General features: G+C 58.0%; 3 protein-coding genes across 3 annotated transcripts; 1 reads left to right on the forward strand and 2 right to left on the reverse strand.

The window, feature by feature from the left end:
* Positions 1-299: 299 nt before the first annotated feature.
* Pfdn6 (prefoldin subunit 6) lies at positions 300-1,602 on the reverse strand. The gene is made up of 4 exons (XM_051153507.1): positions 1,311-1,602; positions 1,077-1,147; positions 863-987; positions 300-467 (listed from the first exon to the last, which is right to left on the reverse strand). Exons 1-4 carry the CDS (start codon positions 1,372-1,374, stop codon positions 344-346), a joined length of 384 nt encoding a protein of 127 aa, XP_051009464.1. The 5' UTR covers positions 1,375-1,602; the 3' UTR covers positions 300-343.
* A 261-nt stretch (positions 1,603-1,863) lies between these two features.
* Positions 1,864-11,010, forward strand: Wdr46 (WD repeat domain 46). The gene is made up of 15 exons (XM_051152516.1): positions 1,864-2,031; positions 2,117-2,305; positions 2,391-2,471; positions 2,582-2,694; positions 2,788-2,875; positions 2,956-3,017; positions 4,391-4,495; positions 4,601-4,751; positions 4,856-4,991; positions 5,387-5,486; positions 9,561-9,874; positions 10,019-10,113; positions 10,204-10,299; positions 10,387-10,530; positions 10,906-11,010. Exons 1-15 carry the CDS (start codon positions 1,963-1,965, stop codon positions 11,008-11,010), a joined length of 1,848 nt encoding a protein of 615 aa, XP_051008473.1. The 5' UTR covers positions 1,864-1,962.
* A 788-nt stretch (positions 11,011-11,798) lies between these two features.
* B3galt4 (beta-1,3-galactosyltransferase 4) lies at positions 11,799-13,407 on the reverse strand. Its single transcript, XM_051153508.1, has 2 exons — positions 13,379-13,407; positions 11,799-13,041 (listed from the first exon to the last, which is right to left on the reverse strand). Exons 1-2 carry the CDS (start codon positions 13,387-13,389, stop codon positions 11,910-11,912), a joined length of 1,143 nt encoding a protein of 380 aa, XP_051009465.1. The 5' UTR covers positions 13,390-13,407; the 3' UTR covers positions 11,799-11,909.
* Positions 13,408-13,619: the final 212 nt, after the last annotated feature.

A 13,619-nucleotide genomic window follows, 5' to 3' on the forward strand; every position in this document is an offset into this window, starting at 1 on the left:
CCGAGCTCTCAGGCGAGAGTGGAGCTCTACAGTGACAACATGCTCACTGCATGCAGCTAAAGGGTTGTACATCAGGCAAGAAACAGCTGGAGACATTTCAGACAAGTTTCAAGATAAAAGGCACACAGGCAAGGCCCTGAGTTCAGTTGTCAGCAACAGGAAAACAAAAGAGCAGAATAGTGCCACAGGGATTCCAGTTACAAGAATGTGGTGGGTCTCAGAGGTGCCAAGCACGGGGAAGGGGCCGAGGGAGAAAGACGTGAGTGGACAGGGCTGGTTTCACTCATGTTTTATTGGCTCAGGGTTAGCCTCATCCCTCCCTCCCCAACCCCCTTCCATGAGGTCAGGCCTTCCCAGGAGCCTTTGCTGCCTGGGCCCTCTGGAACTCCTGCTGCAGCTGAGCAAGGGTTTCCCTCTGTTGCTCTGACTGCCGCTCTAGGTCCCGAAGCTGCGACTCGTAGCGCTTGCTGAGGAGGGAAAAGGAGGAGTCGGTGGGGGCTCACTGTTGCGGGGCAAAGGGAGACTGGTGGAAGTTTTCAGGTCTGTGGGACACAAGTGGGGAGGGCACTAAGGGAAGGAAATGGCTGCTGGGGTGGTTCGGTGGGCAGGGCTGCAGTCCTCCAAGCCTGACAGCCCCAGAACCACACGGTAGGGAGGAGAACAGAGTCCCACAGGTTGTCCTCAGACTTTTAACGTGAGTGCTGTGGCACATGTGAGGCGCAGCGGCCTTAAACCCCATCCCTTGGGAGGCAGTGCCAGCCTGGTCTACAGAGCAGCCAGGGCTTTATGGAGAGAGCCTGCCTCAGGGAAGAGGAAAGGAAAGGCGGGCTGGCCAGCACGGGCTCGACACTGCTGCACTTACATCTCCGCCGTGATGTAGTCGAGCCTCTTCCCCACCGTGGCGCGAGCCTCCCCCAGCTCCTGCTTGACAAGCACCGGTCCTAGCAGCTTAAAGACCACGTTGGAGCCATCCAGCAAGGCCAGCTCCTGAAGAGGGGCCGGGGCAGAGCGTGAGACACCCGTGCCCGGCGAAGTCGTCCCCCCCCCCGGCCCGCCCCCCAGCGTCCCGTCCTCACCTCCTTCACGATATTATTTTCTGTTAGCTGTGCCTCAAGCTTCTGCCTTCCTGACATGCATTTACTCAAGTCTGGGGTGGTGAGAGGAAACACGTGGTTAAAGACATCAAGCGGGCCAAAGAGCCGCACGATCCTGCAGAGGCTGCTGGCGAGGGAGGCGGCGAGGACCCCGAGGCGAGGCGCCGCCGGCTGCGCGCGAGGATGGGGCACGGCCGCGCCACTCCGCTCTCTTACCCTTCTGCAGCTGTTGGTATTTCTCCACTTCTCCCTGCAGTTTCTTTTGGATCAGCTCAGCCATGCTGAAGGTAAAAGCCTAACTGGGCGGGGAAGGGGGGGGGTCGCAGAGCCTCAAGCTCTGGAAGGGCCCCGCGGAAGGACAGCACTCCCTATGGCAGCTCTCCGAGGCACCGCAGCCTTTCCTCGTCCAGAAGAGCCACTCGCCAGGAAATGGAGAGCGAAAGAAGACCACCCTCGGGAGTCCTGCAAGCCAAACACTACCCACTTCAGGCTCGGCTCTCTGTGTGTCCATAAACCCGGAAGTAAACAAGGCATGCCGGGAAGAAGAAGGCGCCGGAAGCTGCTTTCAGACACATGCCGGGACTTGTAGTTTTGAGCAGTGTGAGAGTCTACCGAAAAGACAGAGACATTGATCTGGAAAATAAAACCCGTCGTTACCAAGGTTTGGTGCCCAGGACTTGACGTTTAGTCATCATTTGTCCAGCAGCTGCCCTCACAGAAGGATGCCCTCACGCAAGATGGCGCCAGAGGCTTCAGACCCACATACAGCGATGATTGGACGAAGACCGGAAGACGTCCGGAAGTTCCCTAGAGGGCCGTGGGACGGCCGAAGGGAGTTCCACACGTGGATCGCTGCTGGCTCCGAACGATGGAGACGGTCCCCAAGCCGGGTAGGGGTGTCCCACCCAGGAAGGACAAACCCCAGGCCAAGATGAAGGTAGCGGCTTTGGCGGGCGGCGCTCGGGCCGGGGCCGGGGCCGGGGCCGGAGCTGCCGGTGCAAGGGCTTCTCCTCTGTCCCTAGAAACCGCGGCGCTACTGGGAGGAGGAGACCACCGCGCCCGCCGCCGGCGCCTCTCCGGGGCCGCCAAGGAAGAAGGCGAGGGTTCGGGAGCCGCGGCCTCAGAGGCCCGGGGGCGCGCGCGTCGCCAGGACGCCTCGGCTCGCCCGGGGCGCCCCGGAGCGGAGGAAGCCGCCGAGGACCCTGTCTGGGGTGAGCCTGGGTTGACAGGGTTGGCAGTGCTCCACAGGGACCGGGTCGATCGGAATCCGCCTCTTGCCTCCCTGCCCCTCGCCAGGCCCAGGACCCGTTCCCAGGACCCGCCCCCGCCCCCGTGGAGGTGGCCCGCAAGTTCTGTCGCATCGACAAGTCCGCAAAGGTGAGCCTGGGAGAGGGACAGCAGGCTGGGTGTGCGGCGAGGCGGGTGGCGGCGGCTTGGCCACCCACACGTGCCCTCGGGCTCTCCCAACCCTACGGACGATGTCTTAGCTCCTGCGTTCGAAGCCTAAAACCCGAAGCAAACTGGAGACGACCGAAGCGCAGGAGCAGGAGGCGAGCGTCAGAGCTGCCCGAGCGGAGCTGCTGCTCGCGGAGGAACCTGGGTGAGCGCGCCCCGACCCGGGCTTTCCTTGCCCCGTTCTTTGTGTGCCAGCTCCATGCGGGGGAGCCTCACCGTCGTCCTTACTGCCTTTCAGGTTTCTGGAAGGAGAGGATGGGGAAGACACGGCAAAGATACTGCAGACGGACATCGTGGAGGCTGTGGACATTGCTAGTGCTGCCAAGGTGAGCCCCAGGAGGAAGAGCGGCCCGCAGGCTACTTGGGCTGCTTCATTCTTTCATGATTATATCTCGTTCTTTCTCAGCACTTTGACCTGAGTCTGAGGCAGTTTGGACCCTACAGACTGAACTACTCTCGGACAGGCAGGTAAGGATCAGTTCTGCCTCTATTCTCTTTCTAAAAAGGACTTACGCGGACGGGTGGGTGTGGTGGCGAAAGCCTATAATCCCAGCACTGGGGAGGGACGGGCAGGGGCATCTCTGAGCTCCAGGGCAGCCTGGTCTACAGAGTGAGTCAGGGACAGCCAGGGTGACACAGAGAAACCCTGTCTTGAGGGGGGAAAAAAAAAAGACTCTCATGTTTGCTTGTCTGTGTGCGTGCACATGAGCATCCCTAAAGGCAGAGGAGAATTTGGGGCTTGTGCTTTCTTCACTGGGAAGCCACCAGGTCCCTTGTGGTCATGCTGCCTGGGCATGGGTCACAGCACTCAAGTTGGTACGTGTGTGCTTAAGCTCTCGCCCTCTGTTGCCCCCTAGCGCCTTCCTAAGGGAAGAAGGGCTAGTTCTGAGGACCGTCACAGCAGGAGCTGCAGGAAGTGGGCTCTTTTTTGTGGGTCTGGCTTAGGACCCCATGACCTCGTGTATGCATGCAAAGCAGACCTTTGACAGTCGAGCTACACCCGCCCTCAGGCCCGCAGCTCCCAGTGACTTCACTGTGGGAATGTGCGTGTTCATGTGTTGATGTTCTCGCGTGTGGGTGTGTGTGCACACGATTCCCAGTGGTCAGTGTGGCATCTCTGTCTATGGTTTTCCACTTTCCCCTCCTGATAGTGGCATGTACCACCAGCACCAGTGTGTGCTGCGCGCATGCCCGTGACACGGTGTGGCGGCAGGGCAGAGAACAACTTAGTGGAGTTGTGACCTCCGTTGGCCTATTTAGCCACTGAGCCCCTTCTTGCTGGACCCCTACTTTATTCTGATATTTCTAGGTTTTTACTACTTTCTGTTTGAGTGTTTTGCCTGTGTGTATGTCCGTGCCTGGTATCGTGCAAGACAGAAGAGGGCATCAGAGCCCCAGGAATGGGAGTTAGGAATGGTTTGGTTGTGAGTTGACGTGTGGGTGCTGGGAACTGAACCAGTCTTCTCACAAGAGCAGCAAGTGCTCTTCACCTCTGAGCCATCTCTTCAGTCCCCACACCTTACTTTTTAGCAGATTCCTCACAGAACTGGTGTCCAGCAAGATCTCCCTGGGGCCACATGTGTACCAGGGATCCAGGCTCAGGCTGTCATGCTTTCTGTGGCAAGCCCTGCACTGGCCGAGCCATCTGCCCCTTCCGTGACTCCTGAGATAACTGGCTGGGTTTCCTCAGCTGCACGGGCTGTGCCCGCCTCAGCTATGCAGCGTCTACAGCTGTGCTCCCCCCTGTCCATCGAGGGGCTGGAGTAGGGTGCCTGAATTACTCCAGTCAGGGTCAGGGTGCTCCCTGCATTAACACCCTGCCTTTGCTTCACCGCCTACAGACACCTGGCTTTAGGAGGGCGTCGGGGTCACGTGGCTGCCCTCGACTGGGTGACAAAGAAGCTCATGTGTGAGATCAACGTCATGGAGGCAGTGCGGGACGTCCAGTCAGTGTTTTCCTGTTGGTGGTGGACGGGAGCGGGGTCCCCGGTTGGATGATGATGCCCTGTGGTCCTGTCTCCCATGAACCGCCCCCCCCATTTCCTACCCAGCTTTCTCCATTCTGAGACGCTGCTCGCCGTCGCCCAGAACCGCTGGCTTTATATCTACGACAACCAGGGCATCGAGCTCCACTGCATCCGCCGCTGTGACCGTGTAACTCGCCTTGAATTCCTGCCCTTCCATTTCCTCCTGGCCACCGCTGTGAGTCGCTGTGGAGCAGAGGGCCGGGTGGCAGTCCGTGGGGTGGCAGTCTGTGGGAGGACCGTGGAGGAGGACAGGGCCGCTGACATCTTGCTTTCTCCCAGTCAGAGACAGGGTTTTTGACCTACCTGGACGTGTCAGTTGGGAAGATTGTGACAGCTCTGAATGCGCGTGCTGGACGACTCAGTGTCATGGCTCAGAACCCCTATAATGCCGTTATCCATCTCGGACACAGCAATGGTCAGTGCCTGGCTTCTCTTTTTTTCTTTTTGAGACAGGGTCTGGTACCCATCTCAGACCTGTGGCTCCAGCAGCTGTCTGCCTCGACTTTCCACACAGCAGGAACTGCTGCTCTTCCCCTTCTCTGGCCTCTACTTATTCATCAGTACATGGTCCGGTGCTGGGAACCGAACCCATGGCCTTGTGCACGCAAGACTAGTGCTCAGCCACTCAAGCCCTGGAGTCACCCTCCCTCTTCATCTTTTTTTTTTTATTTTAATTAATTAATTAATTAATTAATTTTTCCTCCCCTCTTCATCTTGAGTCCCACCTTCGTTCCACTTAAGAACCTTAGGCTGAAGACAAGAGACCCGGCCACGCTCTCAGCAGTAGCTGGTTTCTCCTCTCGCCTGCAGGCACCGTGTCCTTATGGAGCCCAGCTGTGAAGGAGCCACTGGCGAAGATTCTGTGTCACCGTGGTGGTGTGCGGGCTGTGGCGGTAGATTCCACAGGCACGTAAGTCACTTGTATGGGGCTGAGGTGTTGGGCACGGCTGGGCAGAAGAGGTGGATGGCAGTCACCGAGGAGCACGGCCTGCGCCCTGTCTGTGTGTGCCCAGCTGTGTAAAGTGTCCCATGCTCCACAGCCTGGGTGCCAGTTCCCTGGTCCGGAGAGGGGTGTGGGTCTAGCTCAGTGCACATCATGTGCAGACAGGCGTAGTGTTTAGGAGCACTTCCCGGTGGCACTCTGCGCGTCTATGCTTTGTCACTGTTTGTGGGTCTGTCACTTGAGGGTCACTTTCCTCCTAAGGCACCTTCTTTCCTGTTCCTTTCCTCAAAAATTTCCCAATCTGAATTCAGCTCTCATGCCACATGAGGTAGATTCAGGGATCTGTGCTCAGCCAGCTCAGCCCAGAGCCTAGCCCGCCAAAGGTGCCTGTGAGTGGCAGATGATGGGGGGGGGGGGAGACGACGAAAGAGAACACGTGTGAGAACAGTCTTGAGTGTGTTGGTACTCCCCCAGGGCCACACCCCAACCTACCGCCCCAGCTAGCCGAACTGACATCTTTGGTGAGAATGACACAGTGTGTCCTAGTTGCTGTGGACTGCTCACATTCTGCACCTGAACTCTTGGTTTTTCCAGACAGGGGTTACTCTGTGTAGCCCTGGCTGTCCTGGACTCACAACTCAAACTCACAGAGATCCACCTGCCTCTGCCTCCTGAGTGCTGGGGTTACAGGTGTGCCCCACCACCCGGTTGCACCGGAACACTAATGCTTAAAACAGCTCAGTGATGGCTGAGCAGGCTAACACCCCTCTCCCATGCCTACAGGCTTGTGTGTGCGGATGCCAGCTTGTCTTGCTCCGTAATTCAAGCCTCCTGCCTCAGCCTCCTGAGCGCTGGGTTATGGATGAGGAACTGGGGCACACTGCCTTCCTTGTTATGTGTGAGCCGCACAGTTCCAGGGGCTTCAGGGATCTGAAGGCAGGAGATGAAGGTTCAAGAGCAGTCTGGGCTACGCGCTCCGACCCTGTCTAAAACCCACCGTCTCTGGGTGCTTTCTGGCACAGGTTTTGGCTGTGTCACCATTTTGTTTGCTTACTGGTCTTTGAGACAGGGCTTCTGTGTACTCTGGACTGTGGTGACAACTCTGGAATTTTGGTTTCTTTAAAAACACAGATCTAAGAATGTGCTTTCATTTTAATCCCAGGTGTAGGACATGGGGCTGCTGCAGACTGTCCCCAGCAGCTGACTGACTTGCCTCCTGCTCTAGCAGAAGGGTGGTTTTGCCAGCTGCAGATAGTTTCTGCGATTGTGTGATGTTTGGAATCTGGGAACTTTTCAGAGGATATATAAATGCTAGGATCCTGAGAGGTGGGGGTGGTGGTGCGGGGCGGGGCGGGGCGGGGGTGGTTGTTGTGGTTTGTTAGTAGCTGCAGTCAAAGAAGAAACAGAAGAAAAGAAATTAGACTCAGGGGTTTATGTCTCTCTTCCTTCTATCCTTGTTTCTCTCTTGTCTAGTGATGGGGGTGGGGTGGATGAATCCGGGGGAATAAAGGTTGCTAAAAAAATAGAACCCAGCCGGGCGTGGTGGCGCACGCCTTTAATCACAGCACTCGGGAGGCAGAGGCAGGCGGATCACTGTGAGTTCGAGGCCAGCCTGGTCTACAAAGCGAGTCTAGGACAGCCAAGGCTACACAGAGAAACCCTGTCTCAAAAAAAAAGAAAAAAGACTATTGGGCCGGGCGTGGTGGTGCACGCCTTTAATTCCAGCACTCGGGAGGCAGAGGCAGGTGGATCACTGTGAGTTTGAGGCCAGCCTGGTCTACAAAGTGAGTCTAGGACAGCCAAGGCTACACAGAGAAACCCTGTCTTGAAAAACCAAAAAAAAAAAAAAAAGTAGAACCCACAAAATAGACAAGATTAGCTACACTGGGCTTTCCTGAACTCCCTCTGTAGACCAGGCTGGCCTCGAACTCACAGAGATCCACCTGCCTCTGCCTCCCAAGTGCTGGGATTAAAGGTGTGCACAACCACCTGCTGGTCCTGGTAGTGTCACTCTTGGTCTTCTTTTGCCACTACCTCTGAAGTCCTCCCCGTCTCTTCTTGTACCTCTGGGAACTTGTGCTGTCTCTGCCCTTTCCTGACATGCATGATTCTGCCAGTTCTCTGTGCTATATCCTTGTGCTATTTCAGGGGAATTTCTCACAAACCACTTCCCTCTTACACTGATGGTCAGGGATTTTCTAAATTAAATTTCTGCATCATTGAAGCTTTTCTTTAAAAACCAAAACAGGAAAAACCCAAAGTTACCAACTTGTAGAAGCTTCCAAAATGCTTGGCTGCTGTTTGTGAACAGTTTGGTTCTGCCCACTCTTCTCCCCATCCATGCTGCTCTGGACAGTAGGTGGCCTTCTGAAGCCTTGTGCCTTTAGTGGCCACTAGGCCTGAGCTGTACCTCACCTGCCTGGCTGTGACTGTCCTGCCCAGAGCGTCACTGCCTGGTCAGCATAGGGGCCTGAATGCTCTGGCTCTTCAGCCTGTGGCTGCTGGCTCTGGTCCTGCTCAGGCTGTTGGTGAAGCTGATCTCACCCCACGGCTCTCTGGGAGCTTTAGGATTGCATTGGCTCAGCTTCTGGAGGCTGAAATTTTCTAGTGAAATGCTTTTGTAAGCAACGGCTGCCCAGCTGGAAACTACTCACTGGATCCCATATTCTGTGTCAAGTCCACCTGGAGATGTGGCATTGCCCAGGATCTCTGTGGCTTCTGGTTTGTACCAGTGGCTTTTTTTGGCAGGGCATATAGTCTCACTATGTAGCCCTGGCCGGGCTTGGGACTCACTATGTGGACAAGGCTGGCCTTGCACCCACAGAGTCCCACCTTAGTGCCGGGGTTAAAGCCATGCACCACCATGCCTAGCTCAGTAGCTGTTTGTCCTGCTGGGGCTCATCTGGGCTCTGTCACGGGATAAACCTTTGCGCGTAGAATTTTTCAGTCCCTTCCTGGATTCTAGGTCTAGGCCAAGAGAGTCCTTAGCCCGTGGCAAGGCTCGTCACGTTTAGCTCCCCTCTCAGGCTCTAAAAGAAAACAGCTTACTATAGGGGGTTTGGTTAGGGGGTATCTCACGTCATTCCTGCTTTCTAGAAGGGTGTTCTTTTCTTTCGTTTTTGTTTTTTCGAGACAGGGTTTCTCTGTGTAACCTTGGCTGTCCTGTACTCTCTTTGTAGACCAGGCTGGCTGTACCCCCCCCCCCACACCCCCCTCTTAAAGATTTATTTATTATGTATACAGTGCTCTGCCTGCATGTACATCTGCAGGCCAGAAGAGGGCACCAGATCTCATTACAGATGATTGTGAGCCACCATGTGGGTGCTGGGAATTGAACTTAGGACCTCTGGAAGAGCAGACAGTGCTCTTAACCTCTGAGCCAGCTCTCCCGCACCTAGAAGGATTTTCTTAGGAAACATGTCTTCACATGTCATGTCACATCACTGCTGGGGAGATGCTATGGAGCTGACTTCAAGAATTCCTCACAGTTCATACTTCCACCAACCCTGAAGACACACTTCAGCTTTGATGTGTGTCCATAGCTGGCCGCCTGCCACAGCTCGGGTCTCTTGCTGGGGAAGGCCTCCCTGATCTCTAACCCTGAGCCCCTTTGTTGAGCCACCATGCTGGGTAGATGGCATGCGCTCTGCAGATCTGTGACTTGGGGGCAGTCACTAAATAGGCCTGGGCAGGAGTAAAGGGTAGCTAGCACAGCTGTCCAGCAGGCGCGAGGCCCTGGGTTCAATGCCCTCTTCCCCCCCAACCACAGCAAAACCCCCAAAGCAACAGGCCTGACTAGAAGTCCATGTCAGCCATTCCCTAACCCAGATCTCCTCTGTGGCCCTGAACAGTGAGGCACTCACACTTGGTCTCAGGCTGAGCTGTGAGTTCAGGGGTCCATGAGGCTATCATGGGGTGCATTGTGTGAGGTGCAGCACTTAGTGTGGGGTGTGGGTGCATCCACATGTGACACTTTGGACTTGGCCACAGGCCTAGGGCATCCCCACCGGGGACCAGCTGCTCAGTCCCCCTCACATGCAGGTACATGGCCACCTCTGGGCTGGACCACCAGCTGAAGATCTTTGACTTGCGAGGGACATTCCAGCCCCTGAGTGCCCGGACCCTGCCCCTGGGAGCAGGGCATCTGGCTTTTTCCCAGCGTGGACTCTTAGCAGCAGGAATGGGCGATGTCGTCAACATATGGGCAGGGCAGGGCAAGGCCAGCCCGCCCACCCTGGAGCAGCCCTACCTCACTCATCGACTGTCAGGCCACGTGCATGGACTCCAGTTCTGCCCCTTTGAAGACGTGTTGGGGGTGGGGCACAGCGGAGGCATCACCAGCATGCTTGTCCCTGGTGAGCGGGCCAGGGGACATGGCGCCATCAGAAGTGTGTGAGGGTGGGCGACAGCTGGGGGAGGGGCAACAGGTGTCGTCAGTCCAGAGTTGCATGGCTAGACTCAGCCCCATGTTCTCCCCCCTTCCTCCCTCCCTCCCTCAGGGGCTGCTGAGCCCAACTTCGATGGTTTGGAGAACAACCCGTACAGGAGCCGCAAGCAGCGCCAGGAATGGGAGGTGAAGGCTCTGCTGGAGAAGGTGAGCTCTGCTTGTCCCTCCTGGGCTCCTGTTCCCCTGGTGTCACCTCCCTGTGGCTCCTCACCCGTCCCGGTCGTATGACACGTGCAGGTGCCTGCAGAGCTCATCTGTTTGGACCCCCGAGCCCTGGCGGAGGTGGATGTGGTCAGCCTGGAGCAGCAGAGGAAGGAGCGGGTAGAGAGACTGGTATGCAGCTGCCCCACGCCTGCCCCGCCCCATTTTGAAGTACAGCTCGGCAGGGCTGTTGTTCACTGCCCTCCTGTCCCTTGTCAGGGCTATGACCCCGATGCCAAGGCTGCCTTCCAGCCTAAGGCAAAGCAGAAGGGACGGAGTTCCTCAGCTAGCCTGGTGAAGAGGAAGAAGAAGGTCATGGACCAGGAGCACAGGGTACGCAAGCGGGGGCCCACATGTCAGCCTGTACCCCTCCAGCCTCATGCCCATCAGCAAGCGGGAGCCCAGGTGTCAGCCTGCACCCCTCCAGCCTCACGCCCATCAGCAAGCGGGAGCCCAGGTGTCAGCCTGCACCCCTCCAGCCTCACGCCCATCAGCAAGCGGGGGCCCAGGTGTCAGCCTGCACCCCTCCAGCCTCACGCCCATCAGCAAGCGGGGGCCCAGGTGTCAGCTTGCACCCCTGCAGCCTTACACCCATCAGCAAGCGGGGGCTGAGGTGTCAGCCTGCACCCTTCCAGCCTTAAGCCCATCAGCAAGTGGGGGGCCAGGTGTCAGCCTGCACCCCTGCAACCTTATGCCCATCAGCCAGCCTCTGCTCCACTGCCACTTCTCTGTCCCCAGGACAAAGTCCGGCAGAGCCTTGAGCAGCAGCAGAAGCAGCAGAAGGCAGCGCCGGCCAAGCACACTGGAGCCCGCCCATCTGCACTGGATAGATTTGTACGATGAGCCAGGCAGGCAGCAGTCTCCAGGATAATCCACAGCGCCAGGCAGCTCAGCTGCTGAGGGCATTGATGCCACACCTGAGTTCAGTTCCCAGAAGATGCATGGCAGGAGCAAACACACGTCTTTTTTTGTTTTTGTTTTTCGAGACAAGGTCTCTCTGTGCAGCCTTGGCTGTCCTGGACTCCCTTTGTAGACCAGGCTGGCCTCAATTTCACAGTGATCCACCTGCCTCTGCCTCCCGAGGGCTGGGATTATAGGCGTGCGCCACCACGCCTGGCTCACACGTGTCTTTTAACCTTTCTGTGTGCACATTCAGGGCAGCGTGTACTACACACACACACACACACACACACACACACAAAGTGTAAATAAAAGGTTACACAGGGAAACCACCTGGTGTGCCTTGTGTCTCAGCATGTGTGGCACCGGCTCTTTGGGTGGCATTGACAAGGCTTTTGGAGAGTGTCTGGGCCATCCTGTAGACCTGTTCTAACCCATGTGGGGCTCGCTGCACTGCCTCCCACACACCTACACAGCTGCCTAGGCCTTTGCCTTAGAGGGCCCTTTGTCCCAGAGTGGCTGTCTTGAGGTGGGCTTGCGTGCAGCAGCCTGGGAGCCTGGCTCTTCAGGTGTGCAGATCCTGGTGAACACACTGCACTGAGGTGGAGAGCTGTTTATTGGGATCTTATCCCAGTGTCCCCCACAGCCCTCCTGTGCTTTACCCCTCCATGGACTGTCTCTAGAGCCAGCAGGCCAGGCCCTAAGTCTCCTATCCACCCTTGTCAGGCAGCAGTTTCAGTCTGCTGTGAGGAGAAAGGTCACCCAAGGGAGCTGCAGCCTGTGTACTGGCTCCAGGGCTAAGGTCCCTCAGGTGTTGCCTCCTTCCCTGTGGCTCCAGGCTCTCAGCTGTTGAGCCAGGCCAAGAACCGGCACCTCAAGATGCCCAGGAACCCCTGGAGCCAGGAGCAAAAGGGCTCGGTTGTCTCCCCACTCAGTCCGCTCACGAGCCTCCAGACCTCCTGCATTTTCCAGGGATCCACCTTGTGGGAGGTCAGCAGGAACTTCCCGTAGCAGCACCTGTCCAGGGGGTAGTGGGTAGCGCCCGCCAACTTGACACAGTGTGTCGGGGCCAGGCCCCCTCGCCGTGCACTCACTCCCACAAAGACGTCCTCTAGAGGTAGGAGGGGTGCCCTGCTGGCCACCTTCAGAATGAGCTGCACGGCGGAGGCGGACAGCACGTACCCTGTGCCCGAGGCGTAGGGTGGGAAGGGACCCCAGGTTTCGGGCCACAGTTCCTCTGACACTTGGTGCCGGGCCCCTGGTGTCCGAGTGGGGCTCACTCTCCAGTGCACCCGGCCTAGGTACAGAAGTGGCACTGGCCGGCCTCGGTGCTCTTCCTGGACAGCTGTGGCCTCTTCCTGTGGCTCCTTACCCTTCTGCCATTGCTCTGAGGGCCCCCCTCTCTGGATCAGCTCCGACACCAGCTCTGGGACGTTGACATACACGTCATCATCCGTCTTGAGGACGTAGCGGGCCATAGGACAGTATTTGTTTACCCAGTTCAGGCCACTGAGGGTCTTGAGGGTGAGGTTGCGGTAGGAATCCCGGAAGGAGGCCTGCAGGATGTCCCCCTGGGCGGCTGACTCCGAGGCCAGGTCCACGCGGGGCTGTTCTATAGGTTCCCCCAGCAGGAAAAGCGTCCGTACCCTGAACCCCTGGGCCTCACGGGTGGCACCCCAAGATCCCCGAATGGCGTTCCTCTGGTTCAGGTGCTCTGGAGCCGTGCTCACCAGGATGAGCAGGAAGGGAGGGGGTCCGGGGCCACCACAAGCCTCGGGGTTGGGAATCAGGAGGCCGGGAAGGGCGAGGGGCGGCCCGGGTGAGGCGGGGGCTGGCAGCAGGGACGCCAAGGACAGGCTCAGCAGCTCCTCCCCGAGGCCGGAGGGCCCAAACAGGGTCCAGATGATCACCAGCAGTAGGACCGCCAGGAGGAGGCGCCGGAAGAGGCTGAGCCCCATGGTGAGGCGCAGGGACCTGTGGGCAGAGCCGTTAAGGGGCTGGGAGCTGGGAGAGCGGCCCTAACCGGCTGCCGCCACGGAGACGCGACAGCCTGGGCCGGGCACCGGGGGCGGGGCTGGCGCTTCGTGAGGTGCGGTCGCGCCATGCGGCCCCAGCACACCCCAGCCAAGGCTACCTTCTCTTAGCCCGCGTGCCAAGCTGGGCTCCATCGCGCCCCTCCCCCGCCGCCTTCCCATCATGCCACTCTAGGCCGGAAGCCCACAAGCGTGTGCACCCCACCGTTGGCCGGGCCCTTCCTTTCCGTTCCTCCCCAGTCAGGGCCTAGAGCCACCGGCATCTGCTAGGAACTCACCGGAGCAGCATGAGGCCGTGCTGTACCCACTTCATAGATAGCTGCTCTGCACTCCAACCCCGGGAGACGAGCTGAAACCTGCCCGGGCTCCCTGGGGGCCCCACCCCACACTGGAAAATAGTGCTCGCTGTTCCCGCCCAGGTGCAGAGGTGCAGGTCACCACTTGGTGGTGAGTGACAGACCATTTTTAAAGTTGGGCGTGGTGGTGAACACACTCCTTTAATCCCAGCAGAGGAAGGTG

This window comes from Acomys russatus, chromosome 11, assembly GCF_903995435.1.
Source record: "Acomys russatus chromosome 11, mAcoRus1.1, whole genome shotgun sequence".
Lineage (NCBI taxonomy): Eukaryota > Metazoa > Chordata > Mammalia > Rodentia > Muridae > Acomys > Acomys russatus.

What these genes read in the sequence shown, in the direction of transcription:
- Pfdn6 (XM_051153507.1), bottom strand. Translation starts at nt 1,374, where the DNA reads ATGGCTGAGCTGATCCAAAAGAAACTGCAGGGAGAAGTGGAGAAATAC. An exon ending in ATACCAACAGCTGCAGAAGG is followed by an intron (nt 1,148 to 1,310) that starts GTAAGAGAGCGG and finishes TCACCACCCCAG; the next exon opens with ACTTGAGTAAATGCATGTCA. An exon ending in GACTACATCACGGCGGAGAT is followed by an intron (nt 468 to 862) that starts GTAAGTGCAGCA and finishes TTCCCTCCTCAG; the next exon opens with CAAGCGCTACGAGTCGCAGC.
- Wdr46 (XM_051152516.1), top strand. Translation starts at nt 1,963, where the DNA reads ATGGAGACGGTCCCCAAGCCGGGTAGGGGTGTCCCACCCAGGAAGGAC. An exon ending in CTGCTCGCGGAGGAACCTGG is followed by an intron (nt 2,695 to 2,787) that starts GTGAGCGCGCCC and finishes ACTGCCTTTCAG; the next exon opens with GTTTCTGGAAGGAGAGGATG. An exon ending in ATTTCCTCCTGGCCACCGCT is followed by an intron (nt 4,752 to 4,855) that starts GTGAGTCGCTGT and finishes GCTTTCTCCCAG; the next exon opens with TCAGAGACAGGGTTTTTGAC.